The sequence below is a fragment of the Eretmochelys imbricata genome, chromosome 8, assembly GCF_965152235.1.
Source record: "Eretmochelys imbricata isolate rEreImb1 chromosome 8, rEreImb1.hap1, whole genome shotgun sequence".
NCBI lineage: Eukaryota > Metazoa > Chordata > Testudines > Cheloniidae > Eretmochelys > Eretmochelys imbricata.
This window is the reverse complement of record NC_135579.1, coordinates 104,821,519-104,842,902: the sequence shown is the minus strand read 5'-3', so window position 1 is coordinate 104,842,902 and position 21,384 is coordinate 104,821,519. Positions and strand designations below refer to the sequence as shown.

General features: G+C 40.7%; 1 protein-coding gene across 3 annotated transcripts in view; it reads right to left on the bottom strand.

Annotated features, from left to right (window-relative positions):
• The window catches only part of TESK2 (testis associated actin remodelling kinase 2), a 123,164-nt gene that overhangs the window by 88,502 nt on the left and 13,278 nt on the right, over nucleotides 1–21,384 (bottom strand). For all 3 annotated transcript variants that reach the window (XM_077825442.1, XM_077825441.1, XM_077825443.1), the window contains one exon: nucleotides 18,917–19,227. In XM_077825442.1, coding sequence (XP_077681568.1) covers nucleotides 18,917–19,138 — 222 coding nt within the window. In that variant the 5' untranslated portion in view covers nucleotides 19,139–19,227. The remainder of the gene's footprint in view (nucleotides 1–18,916; nucleotides 19,228–21,384) is intronic.

The following is a 21,384-nucleotide window of genomic DNA, read 5'->3' as shown; positions in this document are numbered from 1 at the left end:
ACACACAAAAAAACCTTAGCCAAACTGATGAATGGGAGTAGAAAAGCAAGATCAGCCATATATTCCTGCCTGACGCCCCCCCAAAACGGCTATTACCAAGCAATAAACAAATTCTCCTTTACATTATCAAATTCCACAACCATTCCTCTTACGCTGCTAATAGCACACTGTCAAGGTAAAAAACTTGAGTTGTAACAAGTGTTTACCTGTGTCACTACACAACAGATATTAAGAGCAAATGCTAGCAATCCAATTCATTCGTCATCATTTATGCTTTCTACTTTTCACATCTGTCTCAGGTTGGGAAATGAAAATCAGTTTCACCTTCAGATAATCAGTCTGTGTGGTACTGGAGCAGTGGTGCGCAGCCCGCGGGTCGCACGCTGCCCATCAGCGTAATCTGCTGGCAGGCCACGACAGTTTGTTTACTTTGACTGTCCGCAGCTTCGAGTGGCCCCGATTCCCTGTTCCCGGCCACTGGGAGCTGCGGGCGGCCATGCCTGCGGATAATTAATGTAAACAAACGGTCTCGTGGCCCGCCAGCAGATTACCTTGACGGGCAGGATGCGACCCGCGGGCTGCCCACCACTGCTGCAGTACCACGCAGGCTGGTTATTAGGAACTAAGCCAAAAGCCATGTCTGACAACTTGAATGTTACTTCATATAGCTGGTTCTGCAAAGCAGCGAGTTTACAATTACTGTGATATATTCTACACCTAAGGACAAATAAGTTTTACCCAATATTTCTTTAGCAAACCAAATTAAATTTTACAACTAATGAAAAAGAAATAAAATTTCTATTACTTTGTAAATCTATTCATTATATGCTTTAAAAAAAAAAAGACTTCATTTTTCTGTTAGTGTTACATTTGTCTCCACTAGGCACTGTAAATTTAGAACCAAGAGCCCACAATACAGTAGGTATGGGGTTGTTTTTTTTTTTTTACAATTAATTTATTGATACAGAACTGTGCATATTTCCCTTTCATTAGCTTGTTCTTGGTCAAATGAAGAAAGCAAAAAGGGACTAGTGTCTTATTTTGAGAGAAAACACACAGTTCGATCAGAGGGCTATTGTTCCAGACTTTGGCATTAGATATAAGCAGGCACAGCCTGGGGGTGGGGGTAGGAGTTAATCTTATACCTAATTCAGCAGAATGTTCTACATAAAACTGCCCTGAAAGACTTGTGAGCAAACTCAGATTCAGACTCAGTAGTGGCAATTGGGAGGGGTGTGGGAGTAGAAAAGAAACCCAGGGAGTTAGTTTAATTTTTCATTGTGGTATAAAAGTCATGACAAAGCCAAGATAAGGAAAGCAACAAGGTGTGCTGAGACAGCATAGGGCTGAGAGTCAATTCCCAAATTCTAATGTCAGCTCTGTCACTAACTCACTGAGTAGTTCTGGGCAAGTCACTTCACCTCTACACTTCAGTCTCCCCATCTATAAAACAAAGATGATTAAACTTACCTACCTGCCCGGGGTGTTGAGAACTTTAAATTTGTGGAGCACTCTGAAGATGTCCATGTACTACTCAGTATCATCTCACCACCCAGGTTAAAGCATCTGCTAAATATTCCCTTGATTGCTCTGGTTTTATAATGTATAACCAAAATGTTTATAATATTATTACGGTATTTACATAAGCTACAGAAATTTTCTAAGATTAATAAAAGTTAAAACAGCTGAGTTTCTGTACCAGTACTTTGATAAGAGAACACACAAGCTATCCCTTCTCTAATAGGTCACAGCACAAGATTTGGCCTCAAATGCACACCATCATCTCTCTCCATTGCATACAAAACTTGTTAGTCATGAGGTGCCCCAAAATAGTTTATTTGTTGATCTCCTTTTCAGAATCTGCATGGGGAATGTAAAGAGGAAACATTTCTATCAAAAAAAGTTTTGCTTTGAAAGCATTTCCCCTGCATTCCTTTTTAATCATTGAAAACATTTGTGTGTTTTTTTAAGAAGCTTCTCCTTCCTCTTTGAGCCTGCAGTGAAATCATGATCTTGTGTTTAGGATACCAGTCCATTGCTACAGAAGTGACTGATATCACAAATACAGATTTAGGATTTCGCCAGAGCCTCAGATGAGAGAAGAAGATTGCCATTCCTTTGTACCCAATTTTGTTATAAAAATCATGTAACTGATAGTAGAACTGATGCATCTAAATTTGCATCTTCCTGAAGACCTTTCTATAGTGCCACAATGACATTTTAATTTTAAGAAGTTATAAATAAATTTCTTAACACAATTTTATGTTAAGTATTTTTATGATACAGCCTCCAAGTTAGTTAGTTTTCTTGATGGAGAGCCACAATTTAGCCACACAACTCCCAATGTTATAAACATCTGGAGTTACCGTACATCCCATGAAACATCTTGGGACAGTATCTTCCAGTGCACTGTACTGCACACTGGGAACGGATGGGAAAAAGTGTATTACCACCAGCACACTGAGGCAGACAGTCTACATGAGCTCAGATCAATGTCCCTGTAACATTCATCTTTCCAACACACATGCATGCCCACCGACACAATCAGCTGTCTCGAGATGATCAAACATACCAAGACCAGTTTCTATCAGTCCTCTCACTAACCTTTACCATTTCTTCAAACACTCACCCGCCCACAACAGTCCAACAAATAGAAGGCCTAATCAAGCAAATTCAGAAAAGAGAAAAAGAACTACTCATCTGCTGACGACAGAAAGCTGGACCTGACTGACAGAAGATGGCTAGAGTTTTAAATAGAAGCAATTTGGAATTCTCTCCTCGCCTCCCAGCTTCTTCACATCCACTGTCCAGGTCAAAGTATATCCTAAGCATTTGGGATGGAAAAGGAGAGGGTTTCAATTTACTACATCCACAATAGTTTTTGAACTTTTCTTTTCTATACTTGATATATTCGTCAATCACACAAACATGCTCCATCACTTTTGCACACAGATAGGCACTAGCCACAAACCATTAAAATCCACCATTTGAGAGGCATCCTATTTCCCTGTTCTATTGTCACTACAAGAAACAAACTAAAAATTCCCACATAATAGGTCCATCACAGCGATCCTCCTGTGCTATGTACTCTCGTCCATAAGGTCACTCACATTAATACTGGTAGTATGCCAGCGTGTCCCACTTATATGAATAACAGGAACCCTGCACCTTTCCCTCAGTACCCTGCTGTGAAAGGGCTTACATAAACATGGATGTTTTGCCAGCTGGCAAAAATCAGAAAATCCCAGTGCAACCAGCCCAGCATATCTTCATCCAGAACAGAAAGCTCACAGATCATTTTAAATGTGCTTGAAAAGTTGTGAGGTCTAAGACGAAAGAGACATATTTTCATGCCAGTGTAGTCTTGCACCTGCTTTTCTACTGGAAAACCACACAATGATAATGACTCATGTTGACATAGCCCTTTCATCCAGAAGGAAAGCAAGGCCCAACACTTCACAAATGACCAAAAAAAAAGAAAAAGAAGAAGAAGAAATCACTGCAATCAACCAGAAGTGCAGTCACTATCTAGTTTATTCCGTCTTGGCTGTTAGCCTACGGGCACGTCTTCACTTTAACGTGGCTTGTGTAGTTGCAGCTTAAAAAACCCACCTCCACACGGGGAAGAGCTCCCAGCACTGATGCACTGTCTACATTGGCACTGTACAGCGCTGAAACTTGCAGCGCTCAGAGGGGTGTTTTTTCACACCCCAAGCGAGAAAGTTGCAGTGCTGTAAAGTGCCAATGTAGACAAGCCCGTAGTCTCTGAACACCTTTATTATCTTGTAATTAAGTACCCTATTTAACTGCAATACACCAACAATTTAGCATAGGAAGTTTTAAAAGGTCAAACAATTAGAAAAGTTTCCATGTGGCTAATAACGTTAATATTTATGTAATTAATTGAAGCTTTTTTAAAAAAAAGTTTCTCACTAAACATTTTTTAAATAGCGGGGCCCTAAATTTTTTAAGATTGAAATAGCTGTTCTGCTCCCTTCTTGTTGTTGAGGAAGGTCTTTTCAGCCACAAAGAAGCTGACTGACTAAACAGGGGAAAAACTCAAAAAATAATGTTTTTTGCTAATTTCTCTCAGTCACAGTAATATTAAGTCTTACTTGTAACAGCAGCAGGTACAAAGTTTTCTAAACAGAAATGTGATGTTCAAGTTGATATTTTAAAGTTTTTTCAAGACTACCACATATCAGAGATTTTACTAATCAGATAAAGCTGTTGGATTCTCTCTTTCTGCTGTGTGGTGGCTGCTTAAGAGAAACATTCAAGCGATATCCAAACTGTCCCTAGCCTCGGTTTGCCAGAAGCTGGGAATGGGCAACAGGGGATGGATCACTTGATGATTCCCTGTTCTGTTCATTCCCTCTGGGGCACCTGACATTGGTCACTGTCAGAAGACAGCATACTGGGCTAGACAGACTTTTGGTCTGACCCAGTACGACCGTTTTTATGTTCTTATGATGGTACAAGTAGACCACTAAATACACATCTCAGTAACCTCTCTCTAAGCTTTCATGGCCCACATAATAATCAAACAATTGATTTTGGATACCAGTCTCAAAAAGTTTGTTCCACCACTGTTCTCTCCCCTCCACCTGTAACATTCTGGGGGTGCAATCCAGACCAGTGAGCAGTTGTGTCACTGCCTGCCCCATAACCCTAATGTGCCTTAAAAAGCTTTACTACTATGCCTGCCTGGGACATTCAGAGTCAGCAACAAGCAAGCCTAAGTCTCTGTGTGCTGTGCATCCCTGGATTGGCTACTGACGCCAGCAGCCCGCCTACAGTACAACAGCCCTAACCTGGCTTCCATGCACTGAGTGTCTTATCGCTGCAGCAACTCTGACCCCAGCACCATATACCCATAACTTTTAACACACACTGCATACATAGATTATGCAAGAATATTAATGATCTGTGAGTTATTAGCTTTCCAACAACATATTACTTGACACCTTTTAGATACAGATTGTAACCATAGAGAGTTGGGGTTCACTAAATTGGTCAGGCCTGCTGAAACCTGATGTCAGTGAGCCCCTGGCCCTGGAATGCTCTTAGGGTCACACACCCCATTCCACTTGGCCTACAGTTTCTCCTATGCCTTAGCAGCTCAATTCTGGAGCACTGCTCCTTCCTGTCTGTCAGAGGTATGTACGTATGGTACAAAGTGCAAGAAAACATCCCTCCCAAACAAAACAGGCACTGAGAGTGCCCATCACTGAGTGGCATTGAACTGTCAGATCAGGGGCAGGTTCTTAATCCTAGAGATTTTGCCTCTGCCATTTTGATAGAGCCTCGGTATCAGGGGAGAGAGGGGTTGGGGTTCCTAGCCTAAAAACCAGAACCTGACTAAAATAAGCAATTTGGTGAGTGGGTGTCAGTGTTACCAACGAGCAACAAGACCAGTAAACCAGCACAGCATGCAAAGCAGCAGGAGGACACAGCAAGGATTCTGTCTCACTGCCACCGGCAGCAAGGAGGAACTGAGGGAAAGTCAGACTCACTCAGCACTTCATGCTCTTGGGTGGGGGGTGCAAGGACATCTAGGCCATAGGCACAGCCCTAATGGACACTGCGGGCCAAAAGACTCCAATCTCACACACATGAGCCTCATATGTGGAATCCATGTGGACAGTAATTTGAAGAACCACCCATGTTTCTATTCATTTACAATCTGTAAGCAACAGGACTGGTAAGGATCCTAATGGAATTCTTCAGCTGCCGAAGCTGTTGACTCATGAATGTCACTGTAAAGGAGAAAAATGCCTTGGATGGGAGGTCTCCATTGAACATCTGGATGCTACAGAAAATAGCCCTGGCAGTTTACAGTAGTAGATAGAATTCTTCCCTCAAGCTCGATAATGAATCATTGTCCCAGGATGATATTAAGGGGATCACGATTTTACTCAATGAGCTGAGCAAAACTGAGGTTATCACTACCTGTGGTCATTAAAGAGCCCATATGCATATTTTATATTTACTATTTGTTTTGCCTCTCAGTGTCCTGGCCAAATTCCCCTGAATTCTCACTACAGTTCCATCTGGATACAGTAATATATTTCACTGCCTGCCCTAAGTGTTTGCATAGTGTTGCTGTGTACTGTTAACAGTGGCTGCATTTCAGCAATAGGTCAAGGGATCCCTCTATATCCTTCACCTGTCTCAAAGAGGTTATGGAACTATCTGAATGTTGAAAGGCATTAAAGAAATGCAAAACCATTATCAGTTCAAGGGGCATCCAGATCAGGCAGACAGACTGGTTCCTTTCCTCAAATATCACTTCATGTCAACATGCAAAAGCCCTTTGCTTATTTTGTAGTACTCTTTCTACACATCTTCCTTAACGCTTACATTTTTAAAAATTCTAGTTATTAGTTATAGCCTAACCCTTCCAGTACTTCTGTGAGTGAGGGACAACGCACAATAAAAGATACTCTGTAAGCTACTGGGTGTGTGTAGGTCCTGATGGGCAAAAAGGGTGTGTTTTTTCCATCATGATATTTCCGTCGGGTTAGCATAAAGCAACTGAAAAGCCTGAATTTTAACAAGGTTTTTCACTTATGTTAAGCTAACTCAACTGAGCTAATATGATGGCAAACGTACCCTATTTTTCCCCTTAAAACAAAGCCAAAGAGGATAATTCAGTATAGCTAGTGAGACAGATGAGCAAGGCTACAATTCAAATTACACAGAAAACAGCGAAGTGGTCAAATGCAGATTCTGCTTTCAGCCAGAACCAGATCACCTTGCACCACTCCCCCAACTTAATCTGAAATAGTCGAGTCACCTTCCGGCCACTTTGCAATGCTCCCCTTTTTTCCACAAGCATCTGAAAATGGGAGTGCAGTGGATTGGAAATTGTAAGGGAGGAGAATTGTTGGAGGGAGAGTAGATTAAATTGCATGGCGTGCTGGTGGTGATGGTTATTATACTGAACTCTACTGCTACAATTAACTTATTCATAGACTTTAAGGCCTGAAAGGATCATTCGATCATCCACTGACCTCTTGTATATCACAGGCCATTCAATTTCACCCAGTAACCCCTATACTGAGCCCAATAAAACTTGTATTTGACTGAAGTACGTCTACCAGAAAAGCATCCAGTGTTGATTTGAAGACATCACTTCTCTTCATAGTTTGTTCCAATGGCTTATCATCCTCTTAAACATTTGTGACTCATTTCCAATTTGAATTTGTTTGACTTCAGCTTTCAGTCATTGGTTCCTGTGCTCCTTTTCTCTGCTAGACTGAGGAGCCCTTTAGTACTCAGTATTTTCTCCCTGTGAAGGTACCTATGCACTGTGAATCACGTCACCTCTCACTCATTTTTGATAAACTAAACAGATTGAGCTTTACGTCCCTCATTGTAAGGCATTTCTTCAGCCCTCAATTCATTTTTGCGGCTGTTTTCTGCTCCCTCTCCCATTTTTCAACATCATTTTTAAAATGTGGACACTAAAAATCTACACAGTATTCCAGTACTTATATACATCACAAATAATATGCTATGTCAAGGGTATTAACAGTATGTGAACAGGTGCCCTCTTAACATTTATAAGAATCTATATAAAATAAAGTCCTTTACCCTAGTTAAACGGATTTATGCAGGACCCACAAATACCAAGGGTATTGTACATCCTCACCTCTACATTTTAAGCTGTGTTCGGAGACTAACTACTCCATCAGTTACACTAATTCAGGCTAACTCAAAGAACATTCCTCAATGCAACTAACAAATTCATCTTCCTAGTACAGGCCGAGTGATAGTGCTGCTCAGAAGGACATGTCAGAAAATGATAGAGAACACCTTTAGATTAAGTAGTGACAAGCAGAAAATGCAGATGTGGGTTTGAGGTTTCCTGTGTGATTTAGCTGACTTAGCTGATATCAGCTGACTTCTACTGCAGTTCTGCCTTTATTTTTACCCACTATTAGAAGTGCTTCCTTGTAGGTTATTAGTGTGCTTGAAAAGAAACCTAGAGAAGTTACACCTGTATGTCTGGATGAAAGCAAAACAGAATCTGTCCTGTTGTAGATCTGCATGACCAGTCCTTCAAACATTTTGACAGAATTGCCAAGTCTTCCACAAATAGGACAAAGCATGGACAGGTCACCAAACAGAGAAAATATGCAGGGTCCCTTTACATATAGATATACCAGAAAGCAACATATCAGCGTGCTTCATATAGCATCTCAGAAATGCCTCCTTAGCATTTGTATGTGACTACGTTAATTGCTGCAGATTTAGAGTTTCGCAAAGTTAGGTGCACGCATATGAAGCGGTAGAATATAATGTACAAATGTGACTCTGCTCAGTAACTGCAAATGGGGAAAGAAAAAATGTCTGAGATATGAGTCTAGGCAAGGGGTTTTCACTGCTTGCCTCCTATTTTGCAGTCTTATTTCTAAGCGTAATCAAATAATTTCTGAGGTTTTTGTTGGGGATGGGGACTTTAACAAACCTTTACTGTTGCTGATGTAGAAGACTGCTCATTTGCATCACTAGTTCCACTCGTGATTAATTATTAGAGTCAGCTCCCTAGGTGAGTGGCTGAAATCAATACTTTTCTACAAGAAAATCTTCCCTCAATATCTGACCTCCACTGCATCACCTGTGTTTGACGGCTACAGCAGCAGCTAAGAACCAACTTTAAGGAGAGAGCAACAAATAAGAGTTTAGACGATATAAAGGATAGAAATTGGTTAGGGAGCCACTCTCTGCCCAATGGCTCCCCTTACAAGGTCTTATTTTACTTTGGAAGGGCAATATGAACCAAGGGAGGTACAAGAAAGATACATCATCTGTGGCATTTATAAGGACCATGCTAGGTGGAAAAGAAAGCATATTTTTTATTTTTAAGTCTGTACAAACAAAAACATAGTAAAGGTAAAACTGAAAAGAGCGGTTATATCTAGTGGCCAATACAAAGACTAGTTCTTAGGAGAAACTAAATGCAGTAGTGTCTAATGTACAAAAAAGGACAGGAAAAAAAAAACTGTCTGCTAAGTATGCCGCAACCCCAGAAAGCCAAAAACATGAACTAGCATAAGCAGCATGAAACAAGTTGTGGTTACAAGTCGTTAGCATCAGTAAACCTCATATCCCAACAGCTAATATGCTCAAAACCAGCATTTTTCCTGCCTTTATCTATAAAGGGAAAATTATAAATAAGTACTCTTCTTACTTAATGATTGTGCGTGAATATTAATTATCACCACCTTCAAGAATGTAACCATGGCTTCAAATGTGAAGACAAAACAGGGGGTGGGGGGAGAAAAGCGTGGTAGAGGTTATTAAAACACATACAACCATACAACTCAGTATTAGACACTGGGTCAAATTCATCCTATAATCTCCTTTAAATCCGTTACAATTGCACTAGTTCTGGATTTGTCTCATTACACTTTAGCTTTTGCATTAACTTGTTTTCAAATGCTGTAGTAATCCTAACATCTAAGATTTTATTTTTCACATTTTATTTAAACTTTAAATATATTCTTAAAATCACAAAATGATACATTTACTCTGAACTCCCAGAATCTCCTTTTTAGTAGGTTGGGTTTTTTTGGGTTTTTTTTTAAAGCCTTTAAATTAATTCAGTGCAGCTTAAAGGTGCTGGCTTGACCACCCCGGAGACTGAAGTCCTATTTATGCAGAGAACAGGTGCCACACAGAGAGCAGCCATGAAAGCTTTATCACCCAGCCAATGTGACCACCTCCAGTGATGACAGTGCTGTTCAGTCTCCATGTCAATTCCATCTTTGGCCTTTCTGATGAGACTGTCAACCATGTGCAGACTTATATTTGTATTTAAAACACGCTGAAGGTTCAAACGATTTATTGTTTACTTACCTGCCAACAGGCAAGGTTAATTAAAGATTCCAAGTTTGAAGCATGCTCCCTGAAATGTCCCACGTCAGTGGTTTCCAAACTCTTTCCCCTTTGAATAGACTGGGGCTAGATATCCTCTCACTCCTCCCACCCATGTCTTCTTGTACTGTACCCCTAGTTCACATGTTGCTGTCGCTGCCTTTCCTTTCCGTCCATTTTCTCTCCCCCTTTGTCCTTTTTGTTCTGTATGTGTTTGTTTTTGTTTTGTTTCTCTCTCACACACACACACTCTGCACTTCTATTTTCCCCCCCCCCCGATATTTGTTCACAGTTCTGCTCACTTGGTGACTCCTCCTTTATTTCCTACCAGGCAAACATGAAGGTCACATTATTGCTTTTGGAAGGGGACATCTGCTGGGGACATCCACTGGCATCTTGCACAGTTGATCTGAACATCTCAGGAAAAGAGAAGCTTGGGCTGGAGGCAGCCTGCTGTTTGAGCCGAACACATGTAGCTAGCCCCGGAAGCAGCTCTAACTGGGTCCCACTGCAGTCTTATACATAGCATGGCCCTTCAAAATCAGGGTTAAGATAAGTTAGCAGGGCCATCAGAGGAGAGGGAAAGAAGGGTTAGAATGGACGGAAGTTTGCAATGAGTTCTATGAATAGAGGACTCCATAACTGTCAATCCAGCACCTTAAATGAACATTAAATTCAGTTAATGGTTTGAGGCTTATACTAGATGAGCATTGAAAGGTTTTTCTAAAAAAGCATGTTTTTAAAACAGATGTACTTTATAGCAAGATGTAAGACTCCTGACAGATAAGTAATATTTAGTACTTATGCTATGCATTTATAACAAAGAAAGATGGTGTAAATACAGACACCAGGAGCATGAACATCTATTAAACCCAGAACCTCCAGCACCAAAAATACAGGAGTCTACTACCTGATCTAAAGAAAATTCTCACTTCTGTTAAGATTCTGGGTCACGGTATGGCTTACAGTTAAGAGCGCCAATCTCAGGTCAGACTCTCAAAAAAGGTAGACACCCCAAATTGGTGGTATATCCTATAATTAGATTTCATAGGATCATAGAATAACAGAGTTGGAAGGGACCTCTGGAGGCCAACCCCCTGCCCAGAGCAGGACCAATCCCAACTAAATCATCCCAGCCAGGGCTTTGTCAAGCCTGACCTTAAAAACTTCTAAGGAAGGGGATTTCACCAAGCCCATAACAAATGTGCACTCCTGGACTACTATGTTAGTCTTACCTTGGAGCCACGGACAGTCCCCTTCAATTCTCCAGCCCCTCTTTACCATTCAGACAAAATGAACTTTATGATGAAAGGTTACTAAAACCAAAATTCACCACTCATTAGGTTCTTCCAACCCCAAAGGGTCAGTCATTCACTCCAGGTCAATGGATACGCCAGATCTCACACCAAAAACAATGCTGACAGCCAATTTCTTTAGTAAAATAAACTACAGATTTATTAGCTAAGAAAAGAAATGAGATGTATTGAGAGGTTAAAGCAAGTAAAATATATAACAGGTGAGTTAGAGTTTGTAAGTTCAATTGATAACAGAGATGTAATGTCTGCCAGTACCTGTAAGTCTCTGACGGTTGCCCAAAAACCTAATAGCTTTCTTTGACATGGTAACACTTGTGGATGGGGGGGGGGCGGGGGGGGAGGGGAGTGGTAGATGTGTTGTATCTTGACTTTATTCAGGCTTTTGATACGGTCTCACATGACCTTCTCATAAACAAACTAGGAAAATACAACCTCGATGGAGCTACTATAAGGTGGGTGCATAACTGGTTGGAAAACCGTTCCCAGAGAGTAGATATTAATGGTTCATAGGCAAGCTGGAAGGGCATATTCAGTGCAGTCCCGCAGGGATCGGTTGTGCGTCCAGTTCAGAGTGGCGGAAGCCTCCTAAAAGTGGGGAGGCCACAGGCTCCCTAACTGAGCCCCACCCCCTACGTTACCCCCCCCAAGACGCCATTCCCGCACTGCCTCTTCTCCCCAAGCTCCTGCCCTCACACTGGCCCTTTTCCCCAAGGCACCACTCCCATGCCACCTCTTCCCCCAAAGACCCCATTTCCCACTCACACCTCTCTGCCCCCTCCCCGCATTGCTCACCCTTCCAGCTGTTAAAAACTGGGGGAGCCGTGGCCCCCGGGTCCCCTGTTCCAGTACTTCTGGTTCTGTTTAATATCTTCATTAATAATTTAGATAATGGCATAGAGAGTACACGTATACAGTTTGTGGACAATACCAAGCTGGGAGGAGTTGCAAGTACTTTGGAGGAGAGGATTAAATTTCAAAATGATCTGGATAAACTGGAGAAATGGTCTGAAGTAAATAAAGACGATATTCAATAAGTACTCCATTGAGGAAGGAACAATCAGTTGCATACATACAAAATGGGAAATGATTGCCTAAGAAGGAGTACTGCTGAAAGAAGTCTGGGGGGTCATACTGGATCACAAGCTAAATATGAGTCAACAGTATAACACTGTTGCTAAATAAATTTAAAAAGCAAACATCATTCTGAGATATATTAGCAGGAGTGTTGTAAGCAAGACACAAGAAGTAATTCCTCTGCTCTATTCTGCGTTGATTAGGCCTCAACTGGAGTATTGTGTCCAGTTCTGGGTGCCACATTTCAGGAAAGATCGGGACAAACTGGAGAAAGTCCAGAGAAAATAACAAAAATGATTAAAGGTCGAGAAAACATGACTTATGAGGGAAGACTGAAAAAACTGGATTTGTTTACTCTGCAAAAGAGATGACAGAGGGGACAAGATAGCAGTTTTAAAGTACAAAAAAGTTTGTTACAAAGAGGAGGGAGGTAAATTGTTCTAATTAATCTCTCAGGATAGTACAAGAAGCAATGAGCTTAAATTGCAGCAAGGGCGGTTTAGGTTGGACACTAGGAAAAACTTCCTAACTGTCAGGGTGGTTAAGCACTGGAATAGATTGCCTGGAGAGGTTGTGGAATCTCTGGCACTGGAGATTTTTAAGAGGAGGTTAGACAAACACCTGTCAGGCATGGTCTAGATAATCCTTAGTCCTGCCACGAATCCAGGGGATTGGAGTAGATGACCTCTCAAAGGTCCCTTCCAGTCCTACGTTTCTATGAAAATGGCTTTGGGGACCTGTGTGTATTCACTCAGAATCATCAGTCCAGAGATACAGGATCATGCCCAGGGTTTATTCTGATAGCTGTCTTCCCTGGAAAGCAATCTGGCATATAATCCCACCACAGCATGGGTTTGTAGATTTCCCATTGTTGAATGTAAGGACCCATGCTTTGAAGTTAGCATGCTTATTTACTTTTCTAAGGCTTCTGTTCCAGTTATGGGCAATCCCATTGCAGACACATATATAATGCATTTAAATACACCCACCCAGACAAACTTTCTTAGTTTACAGGAACAGAGATAGCCAGAAACAATCCTTCATTAGTTTTCATGCAGTATTACATATTAAATAAATTCTCTTCCTAATGCTAACACACCTTTTGATTTAGAGCTAACTAACTGCAATGTAAATCAACAAGTTTCAGATGAGTGAAGAGAACAACATTAGCATTTCACTAGTTTTCAAGTATTTAGGGCAAATGTAATTATCAGGCATATGCCATGTATATGTAATGTGATAACATCCTCATTTGTTCTATTCTAATAAGTGAATCGGCTTGAACACACTATGACCTTTTAACATTTCTTTTCTTTCTATTCGCATGTGAGTGAATTAGCCTGCTGCCTTGGCTTGAGTTGTCAGCCTGCTGGGGAGATTTTTCAGAGTAGCAGCCGTGTTAGTCGGTATCCGTAAAAAGAAAAGGAGTACTTGTGGCACCTTAGAGACTAACAAATTTATTAGAGCATAAGCTTTCGTGAACTACATTCCGATGAAGTAAGCTATAGCTCACGAAAGCTGGGGAGAGTGACACACTGAATAATGGAACAGGTATTAGAGGCCTCTCATTTTTGATGCTACAAGTCCCATGTTTGGCCGCACCAATAACCATGGCATCTGAGAGGATTCAGCCACCAGATCATATGGCCACTTTACTTTCAAAATAAAAGAACATTACGAACTCATAAGATCATGGAATTAGAAAGCGAAACTGATTAGTCCTTTGCTTTTACTCAAAGAACGTACACTGTTATTCATGGATTCAGCAAGAGGTGCAAGAATGTGCCTATACATATATACAAAAATAAAGCATGAACAAAATAAATTACAAAATTTACTTTCTTTTTAGTTCTACGTATAAGAGAACTATCAAAGATTTACAAACTTTCTGTATGAATTATAAGGAAGTCACATAGCCAGACTGCACTGGGTGTATGTGTATCTAGTATGTATTAGCTTAGACCTAAAGGAAGTCCTTGTGAATGCTCTTCTTTAAGTGACATTTAGGGCTTGTCTACACTTACATTTTATAGCGCTCTAACTTGCTGGCTCGGGGGAGGGCAGGGGGGTAAAAAATCACCCCCCTGAGCGCAGCAAGTCTGAGCGCTTTAAAGAGCGAGTGTGGACAGGCTCCCAGTGCTCAGAACTATTCCCCTCGAGGGGGTGGATTACCAGGAGGGCTGTAATAAGGATTACCAGGAAAAACTAATATGTCTGAAGATTATATCTTTTAAATTAATCTAGAAGGGTATCAAATGCCAGTATGACATAGAATATACTGAAACCTCAGCAGATTGTTCAAGAGCAACATTTTAAGCTAAATATACGGGATTCAACTGATAAAGACTTAAAGGATAGGAATGTAATTAATGCTAGTCAATTTGGTTTTATGGAAAATAGGTCTTTTCAAACAAACCTGATCTCATTCTTTGAAGAGATTACAAGTTTGATTGATAAAAGTAACTGCATAGATGTAATGTAGACATTTGTAAGGTGTTTAACTGTCAACATTAACTGCTTCACTGAAGATCATTTTAGCAAGGAAACCCAGCTAGTGTGCTTATTCCACAATCCCAATCTACTTCTCATTCCTTCCTGGCTTCCAAAACCCTCTATTGTCCCTTCATAGCTCCCAAAACTCCAGAATCCTAATAACAGGTTCCACAAGACAGTTTGTTATGTTGTCAATACAAAAATCTTCCACACATTGGAAACTGAAAATTCATGGGCAGAGTGAATTAAATAGAATCAATATTAAAATGAATGCCCCAGGGCATTCTGGGCTAGTTGTATTACTCATACTGTATTTTGGTCAGAAAAAAGCCTGATTTTAAAATTCACCCAAGGCGGCTGAAGAATTTCCAGTCTGTCACAGAATTCAGGAGCCTTACCACAGAGTTTAGGTACAGCTTGCTGCAGAATACATAAGGCCTTGTATAAAGCTAACAGCACAAAACACTTTTCGCAGAAGGAGCTCTGAACAGAAGACAAATTAATTGTTCACTTCAGTCTTACTGTATTGTATAATGAACAGCGTGTGTTTCATAGTGTAGGATTTAGTTTCAGTGTCTGACGCACATCTCCCCCACGTTGAATTATAGCTCTGTCAGTACCTGAAGGTCTTGCCGTACACTTGCCTCCTAGCTGGAAACTTAAAACTTGTTTTATTAATAAAAGATTTTTCATGCCTAGCCCAATTTGAGAACCGTCCTTCATGTTCTGCACAGGCCTTTGGAGTCTAAGCCAGAAGCCAATTATTAGCCAACTACTTCTAACTATACCAGCTATTTCAGTATGACAGCTCAGAGAAATATTAAGCTCTAATTTTATATTATATGATGTTAAGGATGCAAGAATTGCTACACTGCTAGCTAATAATATGCCAGATTAATACTCCATGCTGTGTAAACCCCAAAACACATCCATCTGGATTTAAGTAACTTGTCACTATTGAGTATCATAGGGGTAGCCATGTTAGTTTGTATCCACAAAAACAACAAGGAGTCCGGTGGCACTTTAAAGACTAACAGATTTATTTGGGCATAAGCTTTTGTGGGTAAAAAAAACCCACTTCTTCAGATGCATTGGTCACTTAAAAGCCCTTAAAGTTCCACTAGAAATTTTTTCTGCAATTATTATAGGAAGTGTATAAAACAAGAATTCAATAGTGCATTAAGATTTGCCTGGGCACACAACCATTAATAGAAAACAAAACCAACATGTGCTGTACTTGCTGCTAGTTATGTTTTTCTCATGATTTTGCATTAATAGGTGTTATACATAAAGGTACTTTCTTTTAAACTAGTATTTATTACAACCCCCAATTTAAGAGCAAGCAATTGCATCCACTGTGATGGATTGTACTTGGAAAAGAATTTTTTCAACTAATCACAGAAATTAGACAAATAAAATGAACTGACCATATTGCAACCAGTTAGCCTTTCAAAGTATCCCTGGTTGTGTTACAGATACAAAGCCTACTTAAAAACAAACGAAAGGAAGTATTTTTTCACACAAAGCAGAGTCAACCTGTGGAACTCCTTGCCAAAGGATGTTGTGAAGGCCAAGACTATAACAGGGTTCAAAAAAGAACTAGATAAATTCATGGAGGATAGGTCCATCAATGGCTATTAGCCAGGATGGGTAGGGATGGTGTCCCTAGCCTCTGTTTGCCAGAACCTGGGAATGAGTGACAGGGAATGAATGGATCACTTGATAATTACCTGTTCTGTTCATTCCCTCTGGGGCACCTGGCATTGGCCACTGTCGGAAGACAGCATACTGGGCTAAATGGACATTTGGTCTGACCCAGTATGGCCGTTCTTATGTTCTTAATCCAATGTTTGATGAATACTTCAGAATGGTGTCACCAAAGCTCTTATTTCATATAATTTCATTAAGCTAGAAAGTTGTATTTTCTACCCACTCACAAAGCTGCCTCAGAAAAAAAGACTAGAATTATCTTGGATTTTTCTTGACTTTGATTTTCCACCTTAGAGACCGCATACCAAGATGAACTTCTAGTCCTTTGAACCATGAAATGGTCTCCATACTGGACATACATCAAGAAGCTTAATATGAAATCAGAGCACCAGTGAACTTAGGTTAATAACATAGGTGGCCCTACTGACATCATAGCAGAGCACAAACTTATCACCCAAGTAAGCACTAAAACTGCATCACAGGATATCATCTTAAAACATTTCTCATCCCTTTTGCTCCACAGTAATTTTGGGGGGGAGGGGGTGAGAAGAGAAGAGAATGTGAACCAGACTCCACCATTTTGGCATCCTTTACTCCCTGCAGATGATCTGCCATCACTTCTGGAGGAACAGATCCCAGAGATATTACATTTTAAAACCACATCACCACCATAGGTCAAACACGTGCCTAATGTAACATGCTCATTCAAGAGACTGACTCTGCAGTGGAGTTACAAGTTAAATACCTTTGACAAAGGACTAGAGAATGTCAAGCACATTGATTGTTAAAAACGAAGCTCAGTGGCAGCTACTATTTGCCTTCACTAAACTGTATATAGAAGCAAAGATCTTCCGTGTGGCCTGTCATGATAAGATCATCTCTTCTAGAAAACTAAAGCAGCAGATCAACTAGCACATATGCTGGTAATGTATCCTTCCTCTGCCCACACCTTGCTCCTAACTGCTCCCACTAAAGCCCTCACCCACTTTTGTTTCCTGACATTCTTCCATACTGCCTCTTCCACCTGGAACATCTGCCTTCTCCGCCTTGTGAAACTTTTCCCATTAAATCCATCAATATTGGCTGGTAGATTAAGAACAATCAATTTAATCTAAAAAGCCTGTTTGCACAGCACATACAGGGCCTGCCGGAGATTACATTAGCTCCTAGAAATGCAAACAAGAAACAGCATCATTCTGTGTACCGTTATAACATGAATTCACTTTCTCCAGTTACTGAGAGGCTACTCCTTGCACTGCTATGCCTTTGCACCAGAAGCAGATAGCTACATATGGAGTGTTGAACATTTCTGGGCAAAGAGGTGTAAACAAAATTTAAAAATCATAATTTATGTAATGTAATCTTTATTTTAAATTTGTAATTTAAGCATTTAACCACAGAATTAGGAGCTTTTACAATTTTAAAATATACAGTACAAAAGAAATGTTACATCACTAATGTAACATCTGGAAAAGCTATATCTCATGTCACAGAGATGTAAATACAATTTGGACTATGACTTTATTCAAAGCCATAAAATCGGGGAAGGAAGCCAATAATCTCTGCAACACCTTAAAGTCTAAAAGTCAATGCATTTATCAATTCCCCTATAGCAAAGTTAAGAGCTTTAAAAATATTTTACTTGGCCTAATACCTAGCAAAAATCAAAATGGCTATAAACCTTACTAGAAGAGCCAGAACGGCAGAACACTGCTGACACAAACTTGAGATTGCACAATCTCATCTTGGCTTTACAGTTTGGAAAGTCAGTAGACGCTGTAAACACTGAGAAGAAGCAGGTGACTGCCACAACCACAGATCTGCTCAAAGAATAAGAGATTCTTTTTATTGAAAAACTGAATAAGAAAAAGAAAGCAGGGAATGAAGAGATGGAAACAGAAAAGAGGAGGAGGGTACAAAGGCATTGTGCAATAAACTACAGCATGTTGTTTCAAATTCCACAATTATGTGCCAACATCACAACATGTCTACTTCTCCTGTTAGGAAGCAAAGAAGATCAGCAACCTGTACTAAAGAAACAAATGCAGTTCTGCAGGCCCAATTAGAAAGCCAAATGGAAAACATCCAGACCACAGGTTCCCCGGCGTATAAGAGATAAATATTTAATGTGTGCATGCATTGACTAAAACATAGATAAGAAACAAAAAGCCAATCCAAAAATTTTCCACCATTTCCCACATCCTCCTCTGCAACTTTCCTAAAATAAATGACACACCATATTGTAAGTGGTTGGGGAAAACGTTATGCTACTTGCCAAGATCCCCACCACTTACCCACCCCTAGGCAAAGCACATACAAAAACTTCAGGTGATTAACAGACCAGGAGAGGCCCCCATTCAGAAACGAGGAAACAGCCTCTGTACAAAATACTGCATCATCGACTTGAAAGAGGAGAATCACTAAGGTTAGCCACCCACCTTGAACACTTCAGAGAAGAAACCGGAGCCTATTTTCTCACAGGTGAAGTCATCAAGACGTGTAAGTCTGGAAAAGGCACTTATCAGGGCTCTGTACGAAGAGGTCCAAACTCTCCCCACCTGGGACACAGTCCCATCACCTCCGCCACCCCCATCAAAGTCTTCAATGCGCTCCAAGCGTGGTGGAAATCCTGCTATTGAATTCCGCTTACTTCGATCCATTATGGAAAATAAATGGTTCCTTTTGAAAAAGGAAGGATCTTCTCACATCTTAGGTGCTTAAGTAGTTTTTCTTCTGCTTTGGTGGGATGCTAGAAAACAAGAAGAAAAACACTTCATTAGCTACTACTATCAGGGACATACCCAAAAAGAGTCCATCTCTTCAGTCACACCTCTTTAGCCTGACAAATTTAACTCTCATTAGGAAAAATAATCAGAATCCTAGTAAGCATACAAAAGGGAACAACATAGAGATGGACTGGACCGCCTAAAATGGCCTTTTCTGTCTTTAGATTCCAGAAATACCTTATATTTCTGGCTATAAGATTGAAGAGACACATACTGAAAGTATTGGGCCCCAAACACAGTTAGAAAAATCCTTCTATTCCTACACAAGGTTTTTTTTTAAATTAGTCAAATAAAATACATTCTCTATTTCACTAAGATTTTTTTAATATTGCAGTAACTCCTCGCTTAATGTTGTAGTTATGTTCCTGAAAAATTTGACTTTAAGCGGAACGATGTTAAGCGAATCCAATTTCCCCATAAGAATTAATGTAAATGGGGAGGGGGTTTAGGTTCCAAGGACAATTTTTTTCACCAGACAAAAAGTTTTATATATATATACGCACATATACATACACAGTATACATATATATACACACACACTATATATATACATACAGTATACCTTTTTTCACAATTTAATACAGTACACAGCAATGACGATTGTGAAGCTTGGTTAAGATGGTGGAGTCAGAGGGTGGGATATTTCCCGGATAATGCCTTAGTGCTAAATGATGAACTAGCACTCAACTGAGCCCTCAAGGGTTAACACACTGTTAAAAGAAAAGGAGCACTTGTGGCACCTTAGAGACTAACCAATTTATTTGAGCATGAGCTTTCGTGAGCTACAGCTCACTTCATCGGATGCATACCGTGGAAACTGCAGAAGACATTATATACACACAGAGACCATGAAACAATACTTCCTCACACCCAACTGTCCTGATGGTAATAGCTTATCTAAAGTGATCATCAAGTTGGGCCATTTCCAGCACAAATCCAGGTTTTCTCACCCTCCGCCCCCACACACAAACTCACTCTCCTGCTGGTAATAGCCCATCCAAAGTGATAACTCTCTTCACAGTTTTCAGAGTAACAGCCGTGTTAGTCTGTATTCGCAAAAAGAAAAGGAGGACTTGTAGCACCTTAGAGACTAACCAATTTATTTGAGCATGAGCTTTCGTGATAATCAAGGTGGGATTTGTGCAGGAAATGGCCCACCTTGATTATCATACACACTGTGAAGAGAGTTATCACTTTGGATGGGCTATTACCAGCAGGAGAGCAAGCAGGAGGCTCCCACCAGCAGCTCCAAAGCAGAGGGCAGGAGCAGCACATGGCCATGGGGGAGGGGCAGCTGAACTGCCAGCAACTGATAGCCTGCTGGGCAGCTGCCGCACAGGGAACTTAGGGGAGCGAGAAGCTGATGTGGGGGCCGACGGTCCACCCAGGTTCCAAGCCCCCACCAGCTAGCGCCAACAGGCTGCTCTTTCTGCAAGCAGTGACAAAGCAGATGGCTGCCAAACAACATTATAAGGCAGCATTGCACAACTTTAAATGAGCATGTTCTCTAATTGATCAGCAACGAAACAGCGTTAACCAGGCCAACTTTAAATGAAGAGTTACTAGACTAGTTTTAGGAACCCGGCGAGAAAAATAATGTTTTATGCTTCACCATACTAGAGTAACAGTTAATGAACACTTCCCATAATTCTGCTGCCACCACAAGAAAACCACTCTGCGCTAAGACTTGACTGAGGATCCCTGGACCAAAAACAGCATGTCAAGGTTCCTTCCCCACTCTGAACTCTAGGGTACAGATGTGGGGACCTGCATGAAAGACCCCCTAAGCCTATTCTTACCAGCTTAGGTTAAACGCTGCCACCACCAAAGTGTTACACAAAGAACAGGGGAAGTGCCCACTTGGAAACGTCGCCCCCCCCCCAATATCCCCCCAAGCACTACACCCCCTTTCCTGGGGAAGGTTTGATAAAAATCCTCACCAATTTGCATAGGTGAACACATACCCAAACTCTTGGATCTTAAGAACAATGAAAACCAATCACGTTCTTAAAAGAAGAATTTTAATTAAAGAAAAAGTAAAAGAATCACCTCTGTAAAATCAGGATAGTAAATACCTTACAGGGTAATCAGATTCAAAACACAGAGAATCCTTCTAGGCA